General features: G+C 40.7%; 1 protein-coding gene across 5 annotated transcripts in view; it reads right to left on the bottom strand.

Annotated features, from left to right (window-relative positions):
• Ssh2 (slingshot protein phosphatase 2) overlaps positions 1–25,498 on the bottom strand; it is a 247,927-nt gene that overhangs the window by 14,328 nt on the left and 208,101 nt on the right. For all 5 annotated transcript variants that reach the window (XM_015996220.3, XM_076577578.1, XM_015996219.3 and 2 more), the window contains 6 exons: positions 23,737–23,931; positions 21,153–21,246; positions 20,895–21,023; positions 15,678–15,724; positions 11,728–11,874; positions 7,389–7,589 (listed from right to left, as the gene is read on the bottom strand). In XM_015996220.3, coding sequence (XP_015851706.1) covers positions 7,389–7,589; positions 11,728–11,874; positions 15,678–15,724; positions 20,895–21,023; positions 21,153–21,246; positions 23,737–23,931 — 813 coding nt within the window. The remainder of the gene's footprint in view (positions 1–7,388; positions 7,590–11,727; positions 11,875–15,677; positions 15,725–20,894; positions 21,024–21,152; positions 21,247–23,736; positions 23,932–25,498) is intronic.

The following is a 25,498-nucleotide window of genomic DNA, read 5'->3' as shown; positions in this document are numbered from 1 at the left end:
CTAACTTCTGGGTGGAAGGGAAACTCGGCCTCAAACAACTTGCCTTGGGCTTGGGGCCACACAGGTTCTGCAGAGTCACATGCCTACACTGATATGACCCTGTTTCTTCTCCACTCTGCACCTGCTCTCCATTCCCTCTACAGTATGCTGCTTGGGAGGGGTGCTCTGACTCAGCCTTCACAGCAGAGGGGTGCTTTCCCTTGTAGGGAACTGCTCAAGTCTGTTTATGAAGACAAGCTTAATCGGTTTGCTGGGTGCACAGTGGAGTTTTTACCCTTTTCAAGCCGCATGACCTCCAGCCACCCCTAGGAGGAGACAACATATCACACATCTCAAATAAAGTGAGAGGTGCCCTGTGGGGCAAGCTGACTACTTTGGGTAAGTGTGGACTAAACTATATCATTTCCAACCAAGGCCAGTTTGCTTCCTATGAAAGCTTCTTTTCTTAGATCTGGATGTCTATGTTTCCAGGCCTAAATACAGCTGTGTTTTCTAATTTCTATAATGTCACCTATCATGAGGTTGTTCAAACCTGTCCTCTTCCATGCCACAGTAGGATCATGTGACTGTGATCATGTGACTGAGGAGACAGCTCAGAGGGTAGCTGTTCTTAGCCATCTAATAGCATAAAACAGCAGCTGACTTGATTAGCCAACAAATGAGAAGTTTCCATGATCTTAAGAATTCCTCAAAGTATAATTTTTTTTTGGGGTGGTGGTTTTCGAGACAGAGTTTCTCTATGTAGCTTTGCGCCTTTCCTGGAACTCACTTGGTAGCCCAAGCTGGCCTCGAACTCACAGAGATCCGCCTGCCTCTGCCTCCCGAGTGCTGGGATTAAAGGTGTGCGCCACCACCGCCTGGCCAAAGTATAATTTTAAAAAAATACTTGCAAATTACTTATCAGTCAGGACTAGAGCGATGATTCAGTGGTTAAGAACATGTTTTGCTCTCAGAGGACCCAGGTTCAATTCCCAGCACTCACATGGTGGTTCACAACCATCCATAACTCCAGTTCCTCTTCTGACCTCCATGGGGACCAGGCATGCATGTGGTACACATTCATATAAGTAGGCAGAACACTCATACATAAAATGCATAAATCTAATACAATAAAAAAATTATCAGTCAAGAGGGAATATGACATGGAAGTTATGCTAATGAGTATAAACAATGAATGTTTCAGAGGAAGTGGCTAACATCACAGCCTGATGCCCAGCAGGGACTTCCTTCTGTTCCTGGGGGAGTGATCATGAGAAAATACTCCACTGGGGCTTGGGCATACAACTGACACACTTATAAAAGAGAAAGAAAAAAAATCTAATCCGAAGATTGGTCTGAAGTGGATCGAAGGCAGCTCTGGACACAGTCCCATTATTACCATCACTGAAAGGGCCACAACTCCACATGCTCCCTGTGACCCACACTCTCCACCTCTCCATGGGGGCTGCCTCCCTCTTGAATTCTGTACTTATCATTCCCTTTCTTTTCCTTAAAATGTTACTGCAGCTGTTTCTCTCTCTCTCTCTCTCTCTCTCTCTCTCTCTCTCTCTCTCTCTCTCTCTCTCTCTCTCCCTCCCTCCCTCCCTCCCTCCCTCCCTCCCTCCCTCCCTCTCTCTCTCTCTCTCTCTCTCTCTCTCTCTCTCTCTCTCTCTCTCTCTCTCACTCTCTCACATAAATGAGTCTTACTACATAACCCTGGCTGTCCTGGAACTCACTATGAAGACCAAGCCGGGGCGGTGGTAGTTCATGCCTTTAATCCCAGCACTCGGGAGGCAGAGCCAGGTGGATCTCTGTGAGTTCGAGGTACCAAAACTACACAGAGAAACCTTGTCTTGGGGGAAAAAAAAAGAGAGAGGTATGCCCACCACATCCGAACCTAAAACATCATTTTGGTTAACATGTTTTCAAGCTCCATCACTGTATGTAAATGTATTTTCATAAAGTGAAATAAATGTGTCAAAATTAATTTATCCATATGGCTGACAAACAGTGTTGGCTACTATAAACAATCCTACCAGGGACATTCTTGTGGCTGGTATACACTTCAGTTTATCAGAGTTGTTATACAACAGGAGTAGAATACATGGGTCATAGAGCATGTGTGCACCCCTGGTTTTACTGGTAACACTAGACTGTTTTCCAGTGAGGCTCTAGAGCCAGTGTATTCTAACGCGTTGACACTGATAGTGTCAATGTACAACATTAGACCATATCTATTAGCTTAAACTGTTAACTTTTAATCCAGCTGACCACCCCCACTCCTGTTCTAGGCAGGCCAAGTAAATAAACAAGTTGCCAAAAAAGAACTTCAGAGCTAGCCTGTGGCCTAGATGATGCAATCATGTCTCAGATCTCCCCTCCCTTGAGTGGCCTCTGACCTGATTTTGGATTCATGTAAACACAGACACACATATGACTGGTCCACTCTGGGCAAAAGTTTAGTTTTTTTTTTTTTTCTTTTATTAGATGAGCAGGAAAGAAATGTAAATGACAAGATGTATAATACATTCCCTTCTCTTGCCTCTGCTTTCTTGTTACATGTTAGGTAAGAGCATCAACTCTTAGAAATTTATACAGAGGAAAAATAGCGCTGGAGGTGTGAGACCAGGAAAACGAGACTCATGGTGATTTCTTTCTAGGGTACTAAGAAAAACACTGGGCATTTCTGTGAGCTGTGCATGATCCTGGATAGTTCTGATTATTTAACTAGAAAGCTATTAAGGGGGCTGGAGAGATGGCTCAGAGGTTAAGAGCACTGACTGCTCTTCCAAAGGTCCTGAGTTCAATTCCCAGCAACCACATGGTGGCTCACAACCATCTGTAATGAGATCTGGTGCCCTCTTCTGGCCTGCAGTCATACATGCTGGATACATAGTAAATAAATAAATAAATAAATAAATAAATAAATCAATCTTAAAAAAAATTAAAAAAAAAAGAAAGCTATTAAGAAAAAAAATCCTTTAAAGACACAACTAGGCTTGGCTATCATGGGATCAGAAAGCCATGTCCTTTCACTTTAGGCTCTCTGCTGCTGGCTGGCTGTCTACCTACACTGCTCTTCACCAGATAGCCAGGGTAAAGAGAAAGCCCTGTCTCCTCTGGCCCTCATGACCAGGTTCTTCAATAATCAAAATGGACATGTCTGAGGACATGAGGCACAAGCTCTCCTAGCCGACACTTAGTTTCTCCTCCCCTCCCCCATGGAACCTCACACCATAGACACATGGTCCGGCTTACAAATGGTAGGCTTGAAACTTGAACCTGTCTGACAGAACACAAGCCTGGCAGACTATGATCAGAATACAGAATGACAGAGAGAGCTGCTGGCAGTTTAATGGAGCTTCAGCACTTGTTCTGCCTGCTACCACCCCACAACTATAAAAACAGAAAAAATAAATCCAGTATGAAAAATACCAGTAGTTTAATGATGCCATTAAACTTTTTAGGTCTTCCTGGGGAAGAGTAAATTAGCCTTTTCTAAGCTATCAATGGTATTTTGAAGGCTATAAGAAGTCCTTTGCATTTCAGAGGACTGACATGTGGCCTGTGCCCTCATGCTCCCATTTTACTGTAATCAATTCAGATGTTACTACCCAGAAATGCGTTAAGAGGCCCCCACACCAAGCTCTCTCCAACTGACAGCTGCCACTCCAGCTAAGTGCCCAATGCTGCTCTGAGTAACTGCAGCTGCAGGATGCTGGATCACAATTCTAACTCTTTGAAAGCCACCTTGTGTGTCCTAGGATATGAAATACAGAACAAAACAAAACAAAAAACAGTTAAGAAAGACCCAGGACAGGAAATGGAATTTCTTAGAATCTGAATAGGCTTTTCTGGGGATGCGATTCTCCTGGTTTCCTAAGCTATATAGCCTGGTAGAGCCTTAGATGGCCACAGGAGTCTGAGGAATCCATTTTCTTTGCTGCTACTTTATTTGTTGAGACAGGATCTCACGTAGTTCGGGCTGGCCTCACACTTACTATATAGCCAACTTCTGATCTCCTGCTACCACCTCTCTGAGCAGAGAGTACAGTGACTCTCCATCAGGCCTGGCTCTTCACTGCTCTTTTCAACAAGCAGATACCAGTGGAGGACTTTGGGGTCAGCAAGAATCTACTGGACCCGACTCACTTGCAGTTAGCCTACAAGTACCACAGTTTTGACCGAATACATCATGAACTAAGACTATAAGAAAGAGGTGGAAGGCAGGATTTTTATGTCTCCAGTTTTTCCTCTCTGCAAAGTCACCTCAGGCTGTGTCCCTCTGACCAAAGGTCATTGCTTGTCTTTGAAGGTATCTTTCTCTACATGAGTCTCAACTTTCAGGCTATGGTAAATGTTCCCTCTCTTGAAGCTTAAGAACTATTACCAAATAGCCCAGTCATGGAAGGTTCACTTTTGTAACTAATTCACCTCTAACACCTTCTTTAAATAACCCTAACCTGAGCAAGCTGTTTCTTGTTGAGACCCTCAGAAATGAAGGTATTCTATTATTTGCAGCCAAAAGCAGCCTCAGTGATATCCCTAACCTGGACATCACAAGAAATGCCAGAACACTTTCCATCCCAGGTTTTGGGGGAGTTAATGTGCTTGTGATATTGGAAGGCAGATTAATGTCAATGAAGAGGAATAAATAACATATGAACATATGCTTTTCAGGTAACCACAGAGAAAGGAGATGAGAGACAACCCTTAATACACAGTGGTATAAAAAATGAAAAGAATAAATCAAGCACTTGGGAGATAAGGCAGGAGGACTAGGTGCTCAAGGCTAGCCTTGGCTACATAGTGTAGCCTGTGGTATGTGATAGCCTGTCTTAAAAAAAGAAAGAGTGTTGTTTTGTGAAAAAGAAAATACAGAGAACATTTTTTTTTTTTTGTTTTTGTTTTTTGAGGGATGGAACTCAGGTTGTCAGCCTTGAGCAACAAGTACTTTACCTGCTGAACCATCTCACTTGCCCTGTATTATTTCTTTTCTTTTTGGTTTTTCTGAGACAGGGTTTCTCAGTGTAGCCCTGGCTGTCCTGGGCTAGCCCAGGTGTAGCCCAGGCTGGCCTCGAACTCAAGAGATCTGCCTGCTTCTGCCTCCCAAGTGCTGGGATTAAAGGTGAGTGCCACCACCTCCCGGTTCAGAGTGAACATTTTTATTCCAAAGTCTACAAGGGAGACTGACATCTTGAAATTTTTTTTTTGTTTTTTTTGAGACAGGGTCTCTCTATGTAGCCCTGGCTATCCTGGAGCTTGATATGTAAACCAGGTTGGCCTTGAATCTACAGCGACCTGCCTGCCTCCAAGTGCTGGAGTTGAAGGCATGTACCACCTCTCTCAACTTCATCTTTTTTTTTTCCTTTGGTTTTCTGAGACAGGGTTTCTCTGTGTAGCCTTGGCTGTCCTGGAACTCCCTCTGTAGACCAGGCTGGCCTTGAACTCACAGAGATCCGCCTGCCTCTGTGTCCCAAGTGCTGGGATTAAAGGTGTGGCCACCACTGCAGGTCCTCAGCTTCATCTTCATGTTTTAATTTTACAGATGGCGGTCAAGTGAGGACTAAAAATATCAAGTAATTTTGAAGGCTGCAGCAAAGGGGTGAACCAGGAATAGAAAACAGATCGAATGATGCAAATTCTGTTTTGTTTTGTTTCTTTTCTCTCTGGAGTTTGCCCTCCCTTTATGAATCAAGCTCAGGAAGTCAGGATGGAACAGAAGAAGAAAGGAAAAGGGAAGAGGAAGCGAGATTTTCTGGTTTATTCTGCCCTTCACAACCTCACTTAAGATTTTTCTGAAATTCCTTTAACATCTAAGAAAAACCACACTGTAGGGAGGGGGCTCTGGGGGAGGGGAACCAACCCAATAGCTTGCAGTAGCCTGGGATTCCAGAATAAATACTGAAGTTGGCAGAACATGTAGTATCCTTCCTCTCAGTAGGTCACATGAGGACATTGCCTAATATCCGTTATGTGTGTTGTGTGTGTCTGGGAACATACAATATTTATGTTCTCCTCAAACACTTAGGTACCTTTTTCTTGTGCCAAAAAGATTTTCTGTGTCCTACCTTCTGATTTAATCTAAAAGTGACATGAAAACTGGTCCTAAAGACTTAGAACTTCTTAGAAACAGGAGGATTGAGTATTCTCCCAGACAAAGGCTCAGATGAAATCATTCCAAATGCTGAGTAAATGGGAGGGGTTTTTAGTGGAAACCATAATGCTATGTTGTGGTCACATTTTCACAATTCTTTGGGGGCTGGGAGGGTGGCCCCTCTGCCTGGATAGGCTGGAAGGCTATTAACATTCTCTTCTGTGGAAACACAGCCCAGATTTGAGAGTCAAGACCAAGTCATGAGACTCACTGGAGTCAAACCCTGGCACGAGAAGCAACTGCTTTTAGACAGCTGTGCTATCACCCTAAACCACAGCCTAGAACATGCTCACAGGGAAAACAGACCAGATCTGCTGTCACCCTGAAAACACAGCCTAGAGCATGCTCACAGGGAAAGCAAACCAGACCCATCAAGTCAGAGAATTTCAGCATGTGACAGCTCAACAAAATGGTCCTCAAGTCATGTACATCTGATCCAAAAGCAGATGATGATTTTAACCCCTAAAGGTAGCGAAATCACTCATTTTAACAATCAACTACCCAATTATTATTGAAAACAGTTGTCTCTCATTCATACAGGAAACAACTGAAGACAGTAGTGGGTAGAAAGGCAGGCCAAAACAATAGCTTTTGTGGGAAAGTATCAAAATGCATGACAAAGCAAAGCCTAGAGAAATAGGTAAGGCAGCCTTGACTATTATTTGTGGGTACTGAGTCTAAGATGTTTTTCCTTTGTAATTTTTTTCAGTTTCACACAGCACATATATAAAATTTGATTAAAGATTTGTGGTTTTTTTTTTTTAAAGAGTGAGCTGTTTTGGGGTATAGCCCTCAAATGGGGTAGTATACAGTTGGTACATGACCAAAATTACTAGAGAGCTCAGTAAAACTTAATACTGAAAAAAAAAAAAGGTTTTTTTTTTTTTTCCGTCAAGAATTTTAGGGAACACTAGCAGTACCTTAGGAGCACCCAGTATCCATCTTGATGAGGCTGTAGCCAGCGTCATAAGATATTGACAGGTGTTAATTAAATGTGCACTTAACTGAAAACTGGAATGAGGCTCTAATTTCTCTTTTGGTCTATATCTATCAAATACCTGAAAGATTACCTGCCTAATCTTCCATGCCAATCTTAAATTCATATTTTGAAAAAATTGATAGAGAAATGAATCCAAGTTAAAAAAAATCATATCCAAGTTTAGGCTGAGCACTGGCTACAGAAAATGCCTCTCAGCTTCCCTTATGGAAGTGTCTGGAAATGAGGGTCAGAGAAAGCCACGTAGGGACGTACCTCGCCAGCAAGATCCCTTGGTACTCTTCCAGTTGTCTCATGAAGCTGGGGTTAGGCTTGGTCACTGTGCGCCTTTCCTTCACGTAGTCATAGGCTCGGTCCAGGTTCCAGCCGTACTCCTTCATTGCGTAGGCAATCACAGTGGAGGCCGAGCGGCTCACCCCCATTTTGCAGTGCACAAGGCACTTCGATCCATGCTTCCTAGTTGGGAGATGGAGGTGAAGGCAGGACAGTGTGAGAGCGGGGTTCCCATCCCTGGACTGCCCTCCTCTCACCCTCTTTCCTTTCGCTATGTATACAAAGCTTTCACCTTAGTATATCCAAGTGACTCACTCTATGACCAAACATGAGGGCCAAGCAGGCAGCTTCCACTGTACTTTAACTAATAGCTACTTGTTTTTCTCAAGACAAGGTTTCTCTGTGTAGTCCTGGTTGTCTTGAACCGAACTCTGTAGCCCAGGCTGGCCTCAAACTCAGAGATCCGCCTGCCTCAGCCTCCCCAGTGCTGGGATTAAAGGAGTGTGCCACTACTGCTTAGCTTTTTTTTTTTCTCCCAATATTAATATTAAGTCTCTTAATCTACTCAGTACAGATTTAACAAGCACTTACCATATATAAGATAATATGTACAAGGTGTTGGGCAGAAACTTAAGTAACACACAGCTTTGATCCTAAAGGGTAGGATTTAGTTCCAGAAACAGATCATTAAAATTCAATGTGCTAGTGAAGGTCACAGAGTGGAGGTGGAGAAGTTAGCTTTCAGAGCTGGAGCTCATTTCCTGTGTGGTGGAGGCCAGTTTCCTCACAGCCCTCAGGCATGGCTCCTGAGTTACAGGTGTGGTAATGACTCATCCAATTTATTCTAATAGAGTTGTTTCTAGTTAAATTCCCAGGAAGGTCTCTGTCCCTGGAGGAAAGCATACATGAAGCCAACTTTTCTTCTCTATTCAGATAGCACTGTTCACACAGCACCACAATGCCAGAGACAGAGGAAAGCATGTGATACAGCACATGCTTTCTTAGTGATGAAGGTGGAATGAATGGCAGCTGCCTGTTTTTTACATGCTCTGAACTAAACTCAGGCTCCACACATACTAAGGACGTGCTCTATTGTTAATCTAAGCCCCAGTTCCTGCGGGTTTTTAATGCAAGGGAAGGAAGAGAAAACAATGCTACCACAAAGCAAACAAAATACATCAGTCTAAACAGGTCCTAGTTAATTATCTTGGACGTAAACACTGTTCAGTTATGTTCTAACTCTAACAAGGTAGTGTTATAACACACAGTCAGTCTTCAAGGATCTGTTAAATGCATGAATAAATTATGGATCTGCTGATCACATTTCCCAGCTGTTGAAGAAGGAATATTTTAAAACCTAGAGAAAAAGAACAGTCACTCTTATGGCTACTGCTCATAGATCCCAGAATCCTTTCATGTAACTGTTCCGATAAATCAAAACATATATATGTGAGCATAAGGGGACAAAGCTATTCATTTGCTCACTGACTGTATTGATAGTTGACAAGCTTTCTTTCAGAAGCTTATAATCTTGTTTTTCTGGAGACATGAGCTATATGAATGAGTGAGGAATTACCAGTGCAAGCGAGTTTGAGGTGACTTGTCCAAACAAGTGAGCAGATAAGCAAAGAATGCAAAGTATGGAATGGAATAATTTTCTTTACTTTTAAAAACTGCATTTATCTATTTGAGTATGTGTGGGTGGGCAGGCATCTGAGTGTGTGGTACACATGTGGAGGTCACAGGATGACTCGGAGGAGTCAGTTCTCTCAATTTCTACCTTGTGTGTTCTGGGGATTAAACTTAGGTCATCAGCTTTGGCAGCAAGCACTGAGCCATTCGCTGGTCCTTACACTATAGAATTTTTATTAGTCTACAGTTTGGAAGCCAATGCACAGTGACTCAGATGAAAATTTAGACGTGTGCTCTACATTTTCCAATTGAACTCTAACAACTTTAACATATCAAATTTTAGGCCTTTGTCTGTAGGCATGGAATGTGCTTAAACTTGGACAAGTCTAAGTAAAATAAAATTCATTCCCTAAGAAAGCACCTCTTTCACATTTTTCTTTTCTTTTCTTTTTTCAAGACAGGGTTTCTCTGTGTAGTCCTGGCTGTCCTGAAACTTATTCTGTAGACCAGGCTGGCTTTGAACTCAGGGACTGGCCTGTCTCTGCCTTGCAAGTGTTGGAATGGAAATAAAGGTGTGTGCTACCACACTCGGCTTCTTTGGAATTTTTTAACTGAGCTTTTTAAGTGCACAGCTTCTAACTTATTTAAGAAGGATTTAAGTTAGTTTTCATTTAACCTATACTTCAATTTCACCCCTCAATCCCTGTGTAGGATGGTTGAGATTAAGTCTTACATCATCATATTAGGAATAGGGTCTTGTAGAAAGAATTATAGAAGGAGGAGTTCCCCCTCAGACTGACTCAAACTTGAGAAACTTATGAACAACTGCATCCATTTATGACCTTGGTGCTTGTGGTGGCTATTTTGGTTGTCAGCTTGGCTACACCTGGAATCATCTAAAACTCAAAAATGGCTGAGCACACCTGTGAGAGATTTTTGCTTAATTAAATCATTTCAAGTGGGAAAATTCACTTCTAATTGAGATTTTTGAGGTGGGAAGATGAACCTTCAATCCAGATCTTTTGAGGTGGGAAGACCCACCTCTAAATCTGGACCTGCCTTCTGCTGGCAGCTTGTATAAAGGAAATGGAAGAAGGAAGACTTGCTCTTTGCCTGCTTGCTCCTACCCTTGCTATCAAGTCCATTCCTTGACTGGCATTGGAGACTACTTCTTTGGGATTCCAGTGTATCCTGAAGACCAGTGGAGACATCCAGCCTCATGGACTGAACAACTCCTGGATTCTTGAACTTTCCGTTCATAGGCAGCTACTGTTGGGTTAGCTAGACTGCAGCCTATGTATGTAAGTCATTAGAACTCTCTGTCTCTGTCTCTGTCTCTGTCTCTGTCTCTCTCTCTCTCAAAGTTCTCTTAATCTAGAGAATTTTGACTAATACAGATATTGGTGCCAAAAGTGGTTCTAGAGTAACAGAAGTATAAGGATGAATCTTTTAAACACCTGGAATAGGTTTTCCAATTTGCCAGCCCATACAGTTATAAAAGCCTCTCCTGTTACTGAAGCCTTTCTTGGAAGCTTGAAGAATATTTAAAGCCCATGGTGTGCACTATTTTACAAAATTAAGGAGACAAATGCATTTGATGGTCCTGATTCTCCAACTGTGAGAGGCAACTGATTGGTGACTGGAGTCCTGTCTATGAAGACTGTTAAGGGGGTGTAATTTCTGAAAGAAGTTAATAAAAAAGAGGTATTTCCATCTACTAAAGATGGTTTGAATGCTGTCTTTTCTGAAGAGGGATGTGGCCAAGTAGCTCATTTATGATTCATTCTTCCTAGTAAAAGGATGAATAAAATGGGGAAGGAAGTCCTCAGAGCTTTAGGAGTCAATTAATTTGAAGGCAACATGACAAAAGGCAAGAGAAAAACTTCACCATTTAGAGTAGCCACAATAAAGCCACTGACTGGGAAGATTTCCAACGCTCACTACTTCTCTTCTTATATTCAGAAAGACCTGGTATATTGCCTATTCACAATAGTTTTTGCTATACAACTTACAAATATCTCCAGGGCCAATTTAAGAATTTAATTCAGAACCAGGAATGGTGGATAGTGCATTCTTTTAATCTCAGCTCTTGGGAGGCAGAAGTAGGCAGATTTCGGTGAGTTCAAGGTCAGCCTGGTCTTCTTAAGAGTTTCAGGCTATTTAGGACTACATAAAGAGACCTTGTCTCAACTTTTTTCCCCTCCATTTCTCATTTTTATTTCTTTTTCTTTTAAGATTTATTTATTTATTTTATGTATGTGAGTGCTCTATCTGCATGTACACCTGCAGGCCAGAAAAGGGCATCAGATGCCATTACAGAAGGTTGTGAGCCACCAGGTGGTTGCTGGGAATTGAACTCAGGTCTTCTGGAAGAGCAGCCAGTGCTCTTAACCGCTGAGCCATCTCTCCAGGCCCTCTTTCTTTAGCTGCGGTATAATTCCATTTTCTTTCATTTTCTGCTTAGTGGAAAATGAGGCTATATGAGGTTATTTTATTCTAAGGGATTTCATTTGCTTAAAGGGAAAGTACTAGGTCACTAATCTTCTGTCTAGGATTATAAAATCTCAGGACCTTTTCCCCCTTTGTATCCTTTTCTCTAAGCACTGTCAGTAAATTATGTCAGTCTCTCACCCACAGTTATGTTCACACTATGAACAGGGATCCGAATGCTGTGTGGGACAATACTCACTTGGCTTTAGAGATGAATTTGTACGTGTCATTCCAGTAAGCCAGGAGATCCGTTGCCTCTTCATCATATACTCGGATGTTGTGATACTCAAAGACTCCAGGGAAGAAGTTGTCTATCTCTCGAGTGACATTCAAGATGTACCGTACCCTGTGAAGAAATCAAGGGAGGGCATGTATTCTGTTTCTCAGGCTAAAATGAATTTCCAGCACCATATCCTGCCATGTTCAATACCTAAATACCATTTCATTTTATATATGGTTACAGGATCTCATCTTTGATAGTATTTTGGAAATAGTCCTTATATCTGTATCAACTAAAAATCAACCTAAGACCCACAACCTAGCAATTTCTGTTCTTAAAATTCCCAACAATAAAATTTTATTTGGAAGTTGTTTGTATACAACCAGATGACTGATACACTCCAAGAAAAAAGAGAAAAGGAAAATTTTCTTATTTTTCTCAATGCCAGATTGTTAGGCAAGAACCTGTGAGGGAAAGCTGGGCCTGAAACTCCCTCAAGTCAACCTGACTGCATTCTGCCAAGAGTTCTCACATGTTGAGCAGTTAGCAGAAAAGGATTTCTCTATTAAAAACTTTCCCATCATCTCTCTCCCTGCACCACCTTAATTATTGTGTGGTTTAATTTACCAAAGGCTCTTTTTTCTTCAATGTTGTATAGACTTAAACATCACTGAAGTTTACTCCAGCAACACAGGCTCAGTTCTTTCTACAAAAACTGTTCCCTTCAAATAAGCACATGTGGGGCTCCACAACTCAGTTTCTGAAGAAGACACAGCGTTACTACACAAGCATTAGCCCCGCTCCACAGCGTGCATACATGTGGTCCCAGCATCATTATTCACGACAGCCGAAAAGTGCCTGTCAGCTGATGACACCAGTGGCTTCGAGAGACAGGGAAGAAGGGAAACATGACCAAGGAAGCATACACGGTCTCCTGGTGTGAAAAAATGCTCTCAATTAACTAGGTGGTTTGCATAACTCAGAAACATTTACTAAAAGCCACAGAATTGTACATTTTAATTGTCTTAACTATACTGCATTATGAGTTACATTCAATAAAATGATTAGAAGAAAAAGCAAAAACATTTACTTATTTTTATTTACTTATTTTTTTGAGACAAGATCTCTATGTGTAGCCTGGGCTTGCCAGAAACTTTATGTAGACCAGGCTGGCTGACAATTCACACATCCACTTGCCTCTTCCTTCTGAGTGCTGGAATTAAAGGTGTAAGTCACCATGCCTGGCTCACTGATTTTATATTATTTAAAATAAAAATGAGGGGCTGGAGAGATGGCTCTGAGGGTTAGAGGGCTTGCTGCTCTTCAGAGGACCAGAGCTCAGTTCTCAGCACTCATGTGGAGAAGTTCACAACTAGCTGTGATTCCCAGCTCCAGGGGGTTAGATGCTCTCTTCTGCCTCCTCTTTGACTCACAAACATGGAGCCGCGCGCGCACACACGCACACGCACGCGCGCGCACACACACACACACACACACACACACACACACACACACACAGAGTAAACTACAACAACAACACCAAATCAATCTCCTACTTCTAATCCTATACTTCAGTAATGGATTATGGCATCATCTCTAGAGAGACAGGAAACAGTTTCCTAATTCTTTTCCTTCTGGAGCTGAAAATGCCTACTGCTGATTGGTGCTATAACTCCTTGGAATTTCTTTGGTGTATCAGCAATTCTGTAACTTTAGTTCCTAAAGTCAGTAGACTATCTGGAAATGACCTTACTATCAAAATTGCAATTTGAGCTGGGTTGTGGTGGCACATGCTTTTAATGCCAGCACTCAGGAGGCAAAGGCAGGTGGATCTCTTGTGAATTTGAGGCTAGCCTGGTCTACAAAGCGAGTTCCAGGACAGCCAAGGCTACACAGAGAAACCTTGTCTCAGAAAACAAAAAAACAAACAAAACCCCAAAAAATTGCACTTTGAAATGCCATAAATCACTGTCAGGAAATAGTACATACAGTTTTGTGACAGACTAAAGTTTAAGACCCACTGAATTTAAGAAATAAGACCCAAGTAGATGTTTGCACATCCAATCATTCTGTTTTTATTTTATTTTATTTTTTGTTATTTTTTTCCCCCAGAGCTGAGGACCGAACCCAGGGCCTTACGCTTACTCTACCACTGAGCTAAGTTTCCAACCCCCATTCTGTTTTTAAAGACAACTAGATTTAGTTACATTTTGAAGTTTAGCCTTATAAGAGTAAATGATGGCTGTTATTCCACAGTAGAGTGACTACAGATAAGTACATACTGTATATTTAAAAAAGCAAAAAGAAAAGATTTTGAAAGTTTTCATCACCAAGAATTGATAAATGGGGGCAGAAGAGATGGCTTAACAGTTAAGAGCCAGCATAGCAGCTCACAACCATCTCTAACGCCAGTCCCAGGGGATCTGATATCCTCTTCTGGCCTCCAGGGCACCAAGTATGCAAGCAATACACAGACATATATGCAGCCAAAATACCAATACACATAAAAAGCAAAATAAAACTTATTAAAAAAAATGAAAAATGTTCCAGATGACAAACTTGATTTAAAACATTAAATATATGTACCTAAACATCACATGGTACCACATTAATGTATACAATTTTAATATTTTTATAAAATGTTTAAATAAAAGAAGCATATGAGATGGAGTCTCACCTCCAGCTAGTATTATAGCCTACTATATGTCTATACAATGTGATTACAATGTATTTGGCAAGCAGTGCTATGTCAAATCGCAGATTTCATATTAAATATTATATCTAAGTTTTCCAGAATGATAGAACTTTCAAACTTTACAGAATTGTAAGCTGTCAAAAACTGGTCCCACTCTCAGGAAATTTAAGTAAACTTCTGCAGATAAAGTGGAGTCAATGTTGTTTTTCAAGTCCAATCAGGGTCTCATCTTCAAGGACCCTGTCAAGAAGCCTACCAGTGAACAGTTTATCTGGTTTGTTTAATTAATTTATTTATTCTTTTGTGTTTCTAGACAGGGTTCCTCTGTGTAACCTTGGCTGTCCTGGAACTCTCTCTGTAGATCAGGTGATCCTCAAACTCACAGAGATCCTCCTGCCTTTGCCACCCAAGTGCTGGGACTAAAGGTGTGTGCCACCACTGTCTGGCAAATTTATCTAGTTTTAAGAGGGCAAATGAAAGACACAGGATGAGAGTCTAGATCTTTGAATTCTCAGCCCAGTTTATTAGTTGATTCCTCCTTTCATCTGTCATTAGGCATATGACAGTTCTTACATGTGTATGAATTTTTTATCGTTCATTCACACTGAACATTTTAGTGTGAAGCTTTGAGCTAGGATGATAAAAAAAATTCAAAAGATGAATATATAGTCTCAAAAAGCTCCAGACCAATCCTTACTAATTAAAAATTTCCAAGTTATACTTATTTTTATATCTTCAACTAAGCAACTAGATTTTCATACCTGGGTTTTTCTTTGTATGGAAACTAGAAGTTCATTTTTTTAATTATAAAACATCTTTCTTGTCAGGGAGAGAGAACAGTAGGTAGTGTGCATGACACTTATCAGCACCTCAGACTCTCAGTCTATCATGGCAATCAGAAATAATTCATTCTCTTCTTCCTCTGGCCTAGGCAAGCTCTATCACTTAACTACAGTCCTAGCAACTCAATTTAATTTTTAAAGAGTACCAAACACTTGGGAATTTGTTTCAAAGCCATTCCATTAATACAAGTGATATTTCTTGGGAGGGAAAAGGATCAAATGGTTGAGAGAATAACTGCTCTGATTTTTTTTTCTGTAAGATAATAGCTGAGAATTGAAAGTGACCCTAAGGATTAAAGTTTACCCATTGATACTTCTTTGACAGGAAAACATAAAGGTTAAACAGGGACTTCTGTCATACAGAGATGTCAGCAATTGCTTTGTGTGCTCACCCTCGGTTCTGTAAGTCCTCTAAGTTCGAGGCATTCCATTCTGAGCCCTATGGAGCCAAAAAGACAAGGTTAGTGAGTATTATCAAACCAACTAAACAGGGTATTTGGGAAGGAGCACTGCGGGGAAAGTTTCTGAAAAGTGACTCAAAAACATGTACTCAATGCCTCTAACCAGGAACTTTATGTTATCACACCTAGTTTTTATTAATGATAGTACAAAAATTATCTTTTTTTTCAGGGTGGGAGTGGTGAGTGTGTGTTCACATGTGAACGGACAAGTGCCACAGTATGTATGTGGATATCAGAGCAAAATTACTCTGTGTCCAATACTCTCATGTTTCCCATGCTAACCTAAAAAATTCTGCTTTTCTGTAAAAGGTCTCTATTCATACGCAGGTTTTTCTCAGCCAAATTAGCCTCCAGGAGAGCTGTTGATACATAACCAGGTTGGGCAAAGGCTTCTAGCTTAAGAGAAGTTGTACAAACTTAAAAGGATTTAGATGAATCTTTTTTCCTAATGATAATCTGGCTTCCCACCAATCAATCTTTCCTTCTCACTGCAGGTTTTCTCTGAACTATGTTCTAAACATTCCTTCTCCATATCAGCTGATACCTTTCTGAATAAACAGATCCCTGTGCGGTATACTGCAGAGCTGAGCATTCTTCCAGAGGGAGGGGAATTGCTGCCTGTCCTCTCACAATCTGGTTGAGCTCCAGGTATGGCAACTATGCATGAAATGAGATGACTTTGAGAAAAGTAACCCTGCAACTTGAAACTCGGATAGATCTCTTTTCCCATGTCAACTGCTGGGAAAGTGTACACTCCCTGGGGAGGAGAAAAGGGTTGGACATAGGACATGTGGTATATAACCAAGGGGAAGCCACCAAAACAAGTATAAGATGCTTAGTTAACTTCTTCAAGCAATTATTTTGCATTTTGAATAAGAGTTAAATTTTATAATTCTCCTATTTGGAAGGGTTTTTTTTTTTTAAATAAAAAAATTATTCATGGGGCTGGAGAAATGGCTCAGCAGTTAAGAACACTGACTGCTTTTCCAGAGGACCCAGGTTTCAATTCCCAGCACCCATGTAGCAGCTCATAAATGTATGTAAGTCCAGTTTCAGGGCATCTGTCACCCTCACATAGATATGTAGGCAAAACACTAATGCACATAAAAAATAAGTTAAAAAAAGAAAATTATTCACACCTTTAATCCCAACACTCAGGAGGCAGAGGTAGGAGGCTCTCTGAGTTTGAGGCCAGCCTGGTCTGTAGGATGAGTTTCAGAACAGCTGGGGCTACACAGAGAAATCCTGTCTCAAAATAAAATGAAAAAAAAAAAAAAACCAAACAAACAAAAAAAAACAAAACCAAAAAACAAAAAAACGAACAACCAACCAACCAACCAAAGCAAAACCAACCAAATTTACAAGTAGTAATAACTCTCATACTCTAATAGTAGACAGGTACCATAAATATGTCTAAATTCATACCGCATACAAACGTTCTATATAATTTATGGACCCAGCTGATAATGATGTGCCAATCAATGCAGGTTCATTAACTCTAACAAATGTACCACTCATTCATTCATTCATTCATTCATTTATTGAGACAGGGTTTTTGTGTATCTTTGGCTTTCCTGGAACTCGCTCTGTAGACCAGACTGGCCTTTAACTCATAGAGACCCACCTGCCTCTGCCTCCCAACTCCCAAGTGCTAAGACTAAAGGCATGTACCACCATTGCCCGGCCCAAATGTACCACTCTTGACAGGGTATGCTGATTATGTGGCAGGCTATATATTCATGGCAGCTGAGGATACACGGGAAATTTTTAATCTTCTGCTCAATTTTCCTATGAATCTAAAAAAGACAACAATGATACCTTCTTGGGTAATGATTAAAAGTGATTTATTATCTTCTAAAATTGAAAAAATTCTACAATGAACTTTAACTATTTTATTTTATGTGTATTAATGTTTTGCCCATAGCCCATATGTGCTCTACCTGTGTGTCAGAAAAGGGCTTTAGATGCCCTGGAATTGGAGTTCTGGATAGCTCTGACCATCATGTGGGTGCTTGGACCTATTCACTATGTAGTTTGGGTTGACCTTACATTTGTAACAATCTTCCTGCCTCAGCTTCGGCAGATGGGATTACAGGCATGAACTACTATGCCTGGTGAATATAAATTATTTTTGTAATAAAAAACTCAAGAAGGAATCCTAAGAGAAATCTGTTGGTGGAAATAAACACATTTGTAGGTGATTAGGGAAATATAATTTGGGGGAAATTGGACTGTTATTTCTGCTTTTAGTAATATTAAAAATTGCTATATACCATAAAATATACTATTTGAAGAAAGGGTAGAGGAGGCAGTTCTGAATTCTAGTTGGAAGTGAGTGGTGGTAGAGACACAGGAAATATGCCTGCCTGGAACAAAACAGGTTGATCAGTCAAAAAATGTCTATACTTGATATTTATCATGTCTGTATCTATCTATCATTCATTCATTCATTCATTCATTCATTCATTCAAGACAGGATCTCACTACATAGCTCTGGCTGGCCTAGAACTTACTATGTAGACCAGGCTGGCCTCAAACTCAAAGAGAGCTATCTGCCTCTACCTTCTGAGTGTTGGGATTATAGGTGTGCACCATCATGTTAGGCAACTTGTCCACATCCTTTGTGTGTATGGTGCTGGTGTTCAAACTCTGAGCCCAGGACATGAGAGAAAAGTTCCACATTTTTAAAAAAAGTGTTTAAGTCCACATTTAGGGCTGGGAATGTGGTTCAGTGGTAGAGTCCTTGTCTACACAAGTCTCTACACTTGATCTCCAGTACCAAAGAAACAAACAAGCAATATTTGATGGTAAAATGATCTCTAGTTTGATCCTGATCCCTTTCTTCCTAGGGTCTCATGGCTCCCAGATTGAATTCAAATTCTCTATGCAGCCGAGGACGACCTTGTCCTGAGTACTGGAGTGTTACCGCACCCAGCTTACATGGTGTTGGGGACCAAACTCAGGACCATATGCATGACAAATAGACACTGGACCACCTGGGCTACATCTTCAGCCAGCTCTGGCCACTATCTAACAGGAGCTCTTTTTGGCTACCAGCAATTTGTCCTTCATAGAAATTCAGTCATATTTCATGGAGTCTGGGCAAAGAGTGAGTGGCTCCTAAGATTTCTACAGACAACACAAGAATTCCAACAATGGAAGAGTAGGATATTTTTGAGACCTCATGAAACTATACACTAGAGATAACAAATTCAGGCTCCTTATCCATAGAAAGGCCAGTACAATCTACACCCAGAAATAGCAACACAGCTGGGTGGTGGTGGGGCACACCTTTAGTCCCAGTGCTGGGGAGGCAGAGGCAGGTGGATCTCTCTGAGTTTGAGGACAGCTTGGTCTACAAAGTGAATTTCAGAACAGCCTGTTACACAGAGAAACCCTGTCTCAAAAGAAAACAACTAATCAACAACAACAACAAAAAAACCACAACAACCCAGAAATAGCAACACATATTAGCCAAGTTAAAGTATTGGGAAAAGGCCAGGTATGGTGGTGAACACCTTTAATCTTAGCACTTGGGAGGCAGAGGCAGGTGGATCTCTGTGAGTTTGAGGCCAGCCTGGGCTACAGAGTGAGTTCCAGGATAGCTAGGGATATGTAGGAGAAACTCTGTCTCACCCCCAACTCCCTACAAAAAAAAAAAAAAAGTACTAGAAGAGAAGATCCCCTTTCAGTCCACAGCTCTGCACAGTCATTTTATAACTATGGGCCATATGAATCAAACTAGAGACAAATATGCTCTAAAATGTCAAGCTTTCAATAGTACCAAGTGTGACTGCATGATAAAATAAACTCTGGAGCATTCAGAGTGAGGTAATACAGTTTAGCCAGTTTCTGTGTGTCTACCCTTCTTCTATCTGTATCCTGGCTTCTAACCAGTTCAGTTCATATATGTGCTCATCAGAAAAGAGAGGTGCGACATTTCTGGATGTAGATAGTACTTGGCCTCTCTATGGATCAGGATCAGAAGCTTTTCTAACATATTTTTGGCCAAATTGTATAGGAAGTGGAAACAAAATGATGGTTTAGCATTCTTCTTTGCTCTTAAGTATTCTTGTTAACTTTGTTCCTGCTACCATGTACACATGAAATTAGAATTCCTCAACCTTATCTAGTTTCTCTGTGTCTTTCTTGAGGCAATTACAGGTCACTGAATGTTTGGGAACTATGAAGAAAAATTTTTAGTCACTGACTTTTTGGTAATCATGAAAAGCAATTTGGGGGACTCAAAATGCTGCGACATGGTTTCATTATGTTTAAAAGTTGAGGGCTGAGGATGTAGTTCAATGGTAGAGTATATACTTAACATGTGCAAGGATCAGGATTTGATCCATAGGAATCCAGAAAATACCGAAGTGAATAAATCCCAATAGACTTTCTGTTATAAGCTGTCCCATTTGCTCAGATGAAATACATCAGGTCTTATATACATTCAGTAGACTAGGAAGGTGTAAAAATCATCCTAGTTAGATATACTGAGTGAAACCACAGCAGACTAGCATGTTTGACTCTGAGTACTACTTAAAACAAAAAAAGATGAAATATTTAACAACCTAGAGGAAGAAAGCCCTGGTTTATAGCATTTGCTAAATTCCTTGGTATAAATATTACCACCATACTCAGCTTTAATCCACATAAAAATCCACTGAAAGAGGAACTGGGAAAAAATGAACAGCAGCAGCAAGATATTACATACTATTTCCACCATACAACACATATATATAACTTTAAAAAGCAGTGTTAGAAAAATAATATAGCAAAATTATTAGAAAGCAATGAGGCTTGAGTACATATTGCCTAAGCTTTTAATTTAGTTACATTAAATTTTTTTTAGATTTATTTACTTTATGTGTATGAATATTTTGCCTGCATGTATGCCTGGTGCCTGCAGAAGTCAGCAAGGGGCTTCAGATCCACAGGAACTAGATATGGATCTAGTTATGGATGATTGTGAGTCACCTTGTGGGTGCTGGCAATCCAACCCAGGTCCTCTGCAAGAACAGTAAGTGCCCTTAACCACTGAGGCATCTCTTCCGTCCAGTTACATTTTATTTAAATATAATAAAACAACAACTGTCTTGAGTCTGAAGCTAGTTTCAAAATACCACTTAAAGTGGCTTTAAAACTTACCAGGAACACATGCTCAAATATCTGTGTAGGACTATCCATCTGACCAAGGATCACTATCATTTCATTGTCTATGAATTCCTTGAATTCTCGCAAGTTGCACACCATCTGCATTTCCAACTCTGTACGTATCTGAAACAGAGAGGATGTACTGTGTTTATCTCTGTAAAGTTCTTCTGTATTTTCAATACCATTTTTAGCTCCATACCTATTGTTATTTCACTTCTAGCTTTGGGACAATGAGGACTCAATGTTGCTTACCTCTTTGGATGTGATATTTTCCAAATCCTTTTGCATCATAATCTCCCTCAATTTGGTTTTAATAAGCCTTTCTGTTCGTTCACGTTCAGTTGGTCTGAGGATAGACAAGCAATGACTTTTCTTAAACAAGAATTTAATCAAAGTAATGAATTCACCATTTGATTATGTTTCCAAACTACTTCTCTTACTCCATATTTATATTACAGAAGCATAGCATAGCACATGAAAACTATATCTAACTACACAGTGAGTTTCAGGCCAATGTGGGTACTACATAATGAGACAATGTCTAAAACAAAAACAAAAACAAAAACAGACTAACAACAAGAGCACCTTCCCAAACTAAACCAACCAAAATTAAAAAAAAAAAAAACCAACAAACAAAAAAATATAGAACATAATAAACGTGAAAATTACTGGAACAGGTTCTAAGTGTTTAAAAGTCTTTAAATACACCAAGAATGTATAGATCAATGAAGAATCAAAGACAAGCTGGGTATATCAAGTATATCTTATGTCTCTATCAAGAACCCCTGGATATCATCACCTACTGAGTTAGAATGCCAATCTGGGTAGAATAGTGGTGTGACTTAGTAGAACCAGACCTTAAAATGCCATCCTATGCTGATCATTCATTGCTGTGGGCCTGTAAGATAGGAAGGAGGAAGACTGATCCAACCTCCTCCAACAAGGCAAGTTTTATTCCAGAATAGGTTGTAGGGTCAGCTATCTGGAATACTTCCATCTGAAACACTTTCCTTTTCATGGTAACTCTCAGAATAGCTCCATGAATTTTTTTTTTCTTTGAGACAAGGTCTTGCCATGTAGTCCAGGTTAGCCTAGCTAGCTTTTCAGTCTTCTTGCTTTAGCTTTCCAAGTACTGGGACTATAGGTGTGTATCACTGCCCTTTTCTTCGTGCTCACTTCTGTGAAATTTTTATAATTCTATAGTTAAGGAGACAAACATGTTAAAAAATATGCTGATAATCACACATATTAGCAGGAAAATCAGACCACTCACTATAGCCCAGCTCTCTATCTGCAGGATTGTGTTGATTTTTAGTTTTCAGACTCTAAATTACTCAAGGCCAGGTATGATGGCACATGTCTTTAGTCCTAACACACTGAGTTAGAGGCCAGCCTGGTCTACATAGTGATTTCCATGACAGCCAGGGCTACATAGTGAGATCCTGTCTCAAAATAAATAAATAAAAACAAATTTACTCAGCTGGGCAGTAGTGGTGCATGCCTTTAATCCCAGCACTCGGGAGGCAGAGGCAGGCATATCTCTGTGAGTTCAAGGCTAGCCTGGTTTGCAGAGCTACTTCCAGGACAGCCAAGGCTACACAAAGAAACCCTGTCTTGAACCTCCCCCACTCGCCCCTCCAAAAAAGAAAAAGAAAGAAAGAAAGGAAGGAAGGAAGGAAGGAAGGAAGAAAGGAAGAAAGGAAGAAAGAAAAAAAGAAAGAAAGAAAAGCATTAGTTCAGTGTAACTGGATGCTTCTCTCTAGTGGCATGGTTCATATTATGGAGAATTTGAGTACTTTCTGTCCCATCTTTGCCCCTACCCACTCAAGAAAGGTATCTGCTTTGCATCTCCTTATTTGGAAATGGACATGGCTTAAGCCTTCAGGCATCCTGCCTGTTCCTGCTGCTTACAGCCTTATCACTGGCTGCAAAAATAGCCTCTGTAATCTCCAATTCTGTATGCTGCATCTCCACACACTTGGAGCCCGACATTGCTTAGGCACTCAGCTTCTCATGAACTTTGCAGAACACAGCTAATACCTGTTTGGTTCTGCCAAGGCATTTCTGTCTTGAATAGGAGTGCAATTCTTATCTAGGCTTCATTTTTCCTGGACACAGTAGTGTGGGAGGAAATGTGTAATGACAGTCTTCTATTGAAAAGCTGTATTGATAAAAACAGATTTCAGTACTGTGTGCATGCATGGGCTCATTTCCTAGTTAAACAGTTTGTCTTTGAGTCCTTCACTCCCTGAGGTGGAGTAGATGGAAACAGACAGACCTAGGTTTAGTCATAGCCCTACTACTTACAGTTCATGTGACCTTGAAAGAGGTCCTTCTCTTTTTGTTGTTTTGTTTTTGTCCCTGTTCCTACCCCCACCCCGACATACATACAGGGTTCTCTCTGTGTAGCCCTGGCTGTCCTGGAACTCTCTCTGTAAACAAGGCTGGCATTAAACTCGGAGATCCACCTGCCTCTGTGTCAAGTGTTGGGATTAAAGGTGTGCACCATCACTGCCTCGCTTTTTAAATTTTATTTTATGTGTACTTGTGTTTTGCCTGCATGTGTGTCTGTGTTGGATCCCCTGGAAGAGCAGCCAATGCTCTTAACCACTGAGCCATCTCTTAGATTTTATACCATCACATTCTTGATTACAGACACTCTATTGTGCCCAGGAGTGAAATTCCTCAGGCCTTTGCAGGAAATAGAAGGATCTTCATGTACGACAGAAGTGTACTCTACATTATAACTACTGTCAATGGGGCAGGGTTAGTTCCTAAGGAATATGCTGCCTAGGACACAAGAAAGGCGTCCACAATCCTGAGGAAGCCAACTTACATGTCTGTGAAGAGGGCTGGAGAGTCAGGCCGATGAGACTGCACATCCTGCATAGCATTCCATTCATTGACTGAGGATTGATCTGAGTTGATATGGCTCTCATAATAACTCACCCAAGTGAGGAAAAGGCTGCCTGGATAGTAGTTATGCATTCTGGCCACTTCACAAGCCTTGTGCAAGCTCTGTAGTGCAGACCTGAAAGATAGGCCTAGAAATGAGCACTATAGAATTATGGCATACCAAAAGGATAAAACCCATGTCTATCTCAAACTCCTCTAATTTTTGAATTCTACAGAGTATTATTTCTCTGGAGAATTTCCTCCCTTTCTGGAAGCCAAGACTCTGTGATCTTGATGCATCCTCAAGGTAAGGAGCGGGGGGAGGGGAAGAGAACTGACAACTAACTCCCCAGTGGGAAAAAGGTCTAGGAACCTATGGCCTCATGACTCCTGTTGTGACTGTGTCATTAGCAAACAAAAACTCAACAATTAACTATTCAAAATTTGTTTCCCTTTGGCACAGAATCATGTGATAGCTTATTCTCTCCGATTCTTACAGGCTCCACAGAGATCACATAGGCAGATGCCCCTAAGCCATGAGGCTATGTACTTTGATGTCCAGGAAGTACTGACCTAATGGCATTTACCATTCTTGCTACCTTAGTCTCCCAGTTCTTTAAGCCATTTATTCATTCACATGAGTTCCTTTCTAAGAATAGCTCTGGCTACCCTGAGGCTAAATTAAACCTTCTGACTCTGAGCTCAGAAACCCAAGAAGGGTAAACAAAACTAAAAACCATGTTTTTTCTATTTACCTAAGCTAAAGCTAGAAATGCTAGAAGTAAACAAAGACAAACAAAAGAAATACTAGGAAGTAACTTACACAAGACCAAGGACCATTCTACATTTTGTTTATTGGTTTATTTCAGTGATTAAAAAGGCCTAGATCATAGCGGGAACTCAAATAAATGACTTATTAGCTACAAACTAATATTTTTTTCTTGAAGAAAAAGGAAATGCAAGAGAATTCCATGGCCATTCATTTACATACTTTTCTTTATAACACTTATTATTTTTTTAAAAATTATTTTATGTGTATGAGTGCTTTGACTGTATGTCTGTGCACCATATGTGTGCCTGGTGTCCAAGAGGTTAGAAGACGATGAAGGAGTCCCTGGAACTGTAGTTACAGAGGGTTATGAACCACCATTTGAAGGTTGGATATTGAACTTGGGACTTCTGCAAGCACAATAAGTATTTTTAACTGCTGAGCCAACTTTCTAGCACCTATCATTTTTTAAAACAAATATTGATTTGTGTGTGAGTGGGTGCACATGCCACAGCAGCATCCATATGCGGACAGAGGTCAATTTGGGGGGCATTACTTCTTTCTTCCACCAGGTATGTCCTGGAGATCAAACTCAGGCTCTTAGTCTTGGTGGCCAGTGCCTTTACTAAGCCATTTCAAGTGATCTTACATATTTTTGTTAAAAATACCTTTTATTTTTCCCCCTCCTAAGAAAAGTGATCCATGCTCATTTGGAAAAAGTTCTATAGTTAGCCAGACATGGTGGCATCTGCCTTTAATCCCAGTAGTCAGGAGGCAAAGGCAGGCAGATCTCTGAGTTTGAAGCCAGCCTGGTCTTCAGAGCGAGTTCTAGGACAGTCAGAGCTATGTAGAGAGACCCTGTCTAAAAAAACCAAAACCAAAACATAACTAGTTCTATAGTGCTTGTGTAGTATGCAGGAGGCACCGAGTTTGA

This window comes from Peromyscus maniculatus, chromosome 8, assembly GCF_049852395.1.
Source record: "Peromyscus maniculatus bairdii isolate BWxNUB_F1_BW_parent chromosome 8, HU_Pman_BW_mat_3.1, whole genome shotgun sequence".
Taxonomy (NCBI): domain Eukaryota; kingdom Metazoa; phylum Chordata; class Mammalia; order Rodentia; family Cricetidae; genus Peromyscus; species Peromyscus maniculatus.
Note: the sequence above shows the minus strand (reverse complement) of the source record. Positions and strands in the feature narration are given on the sequence as shown.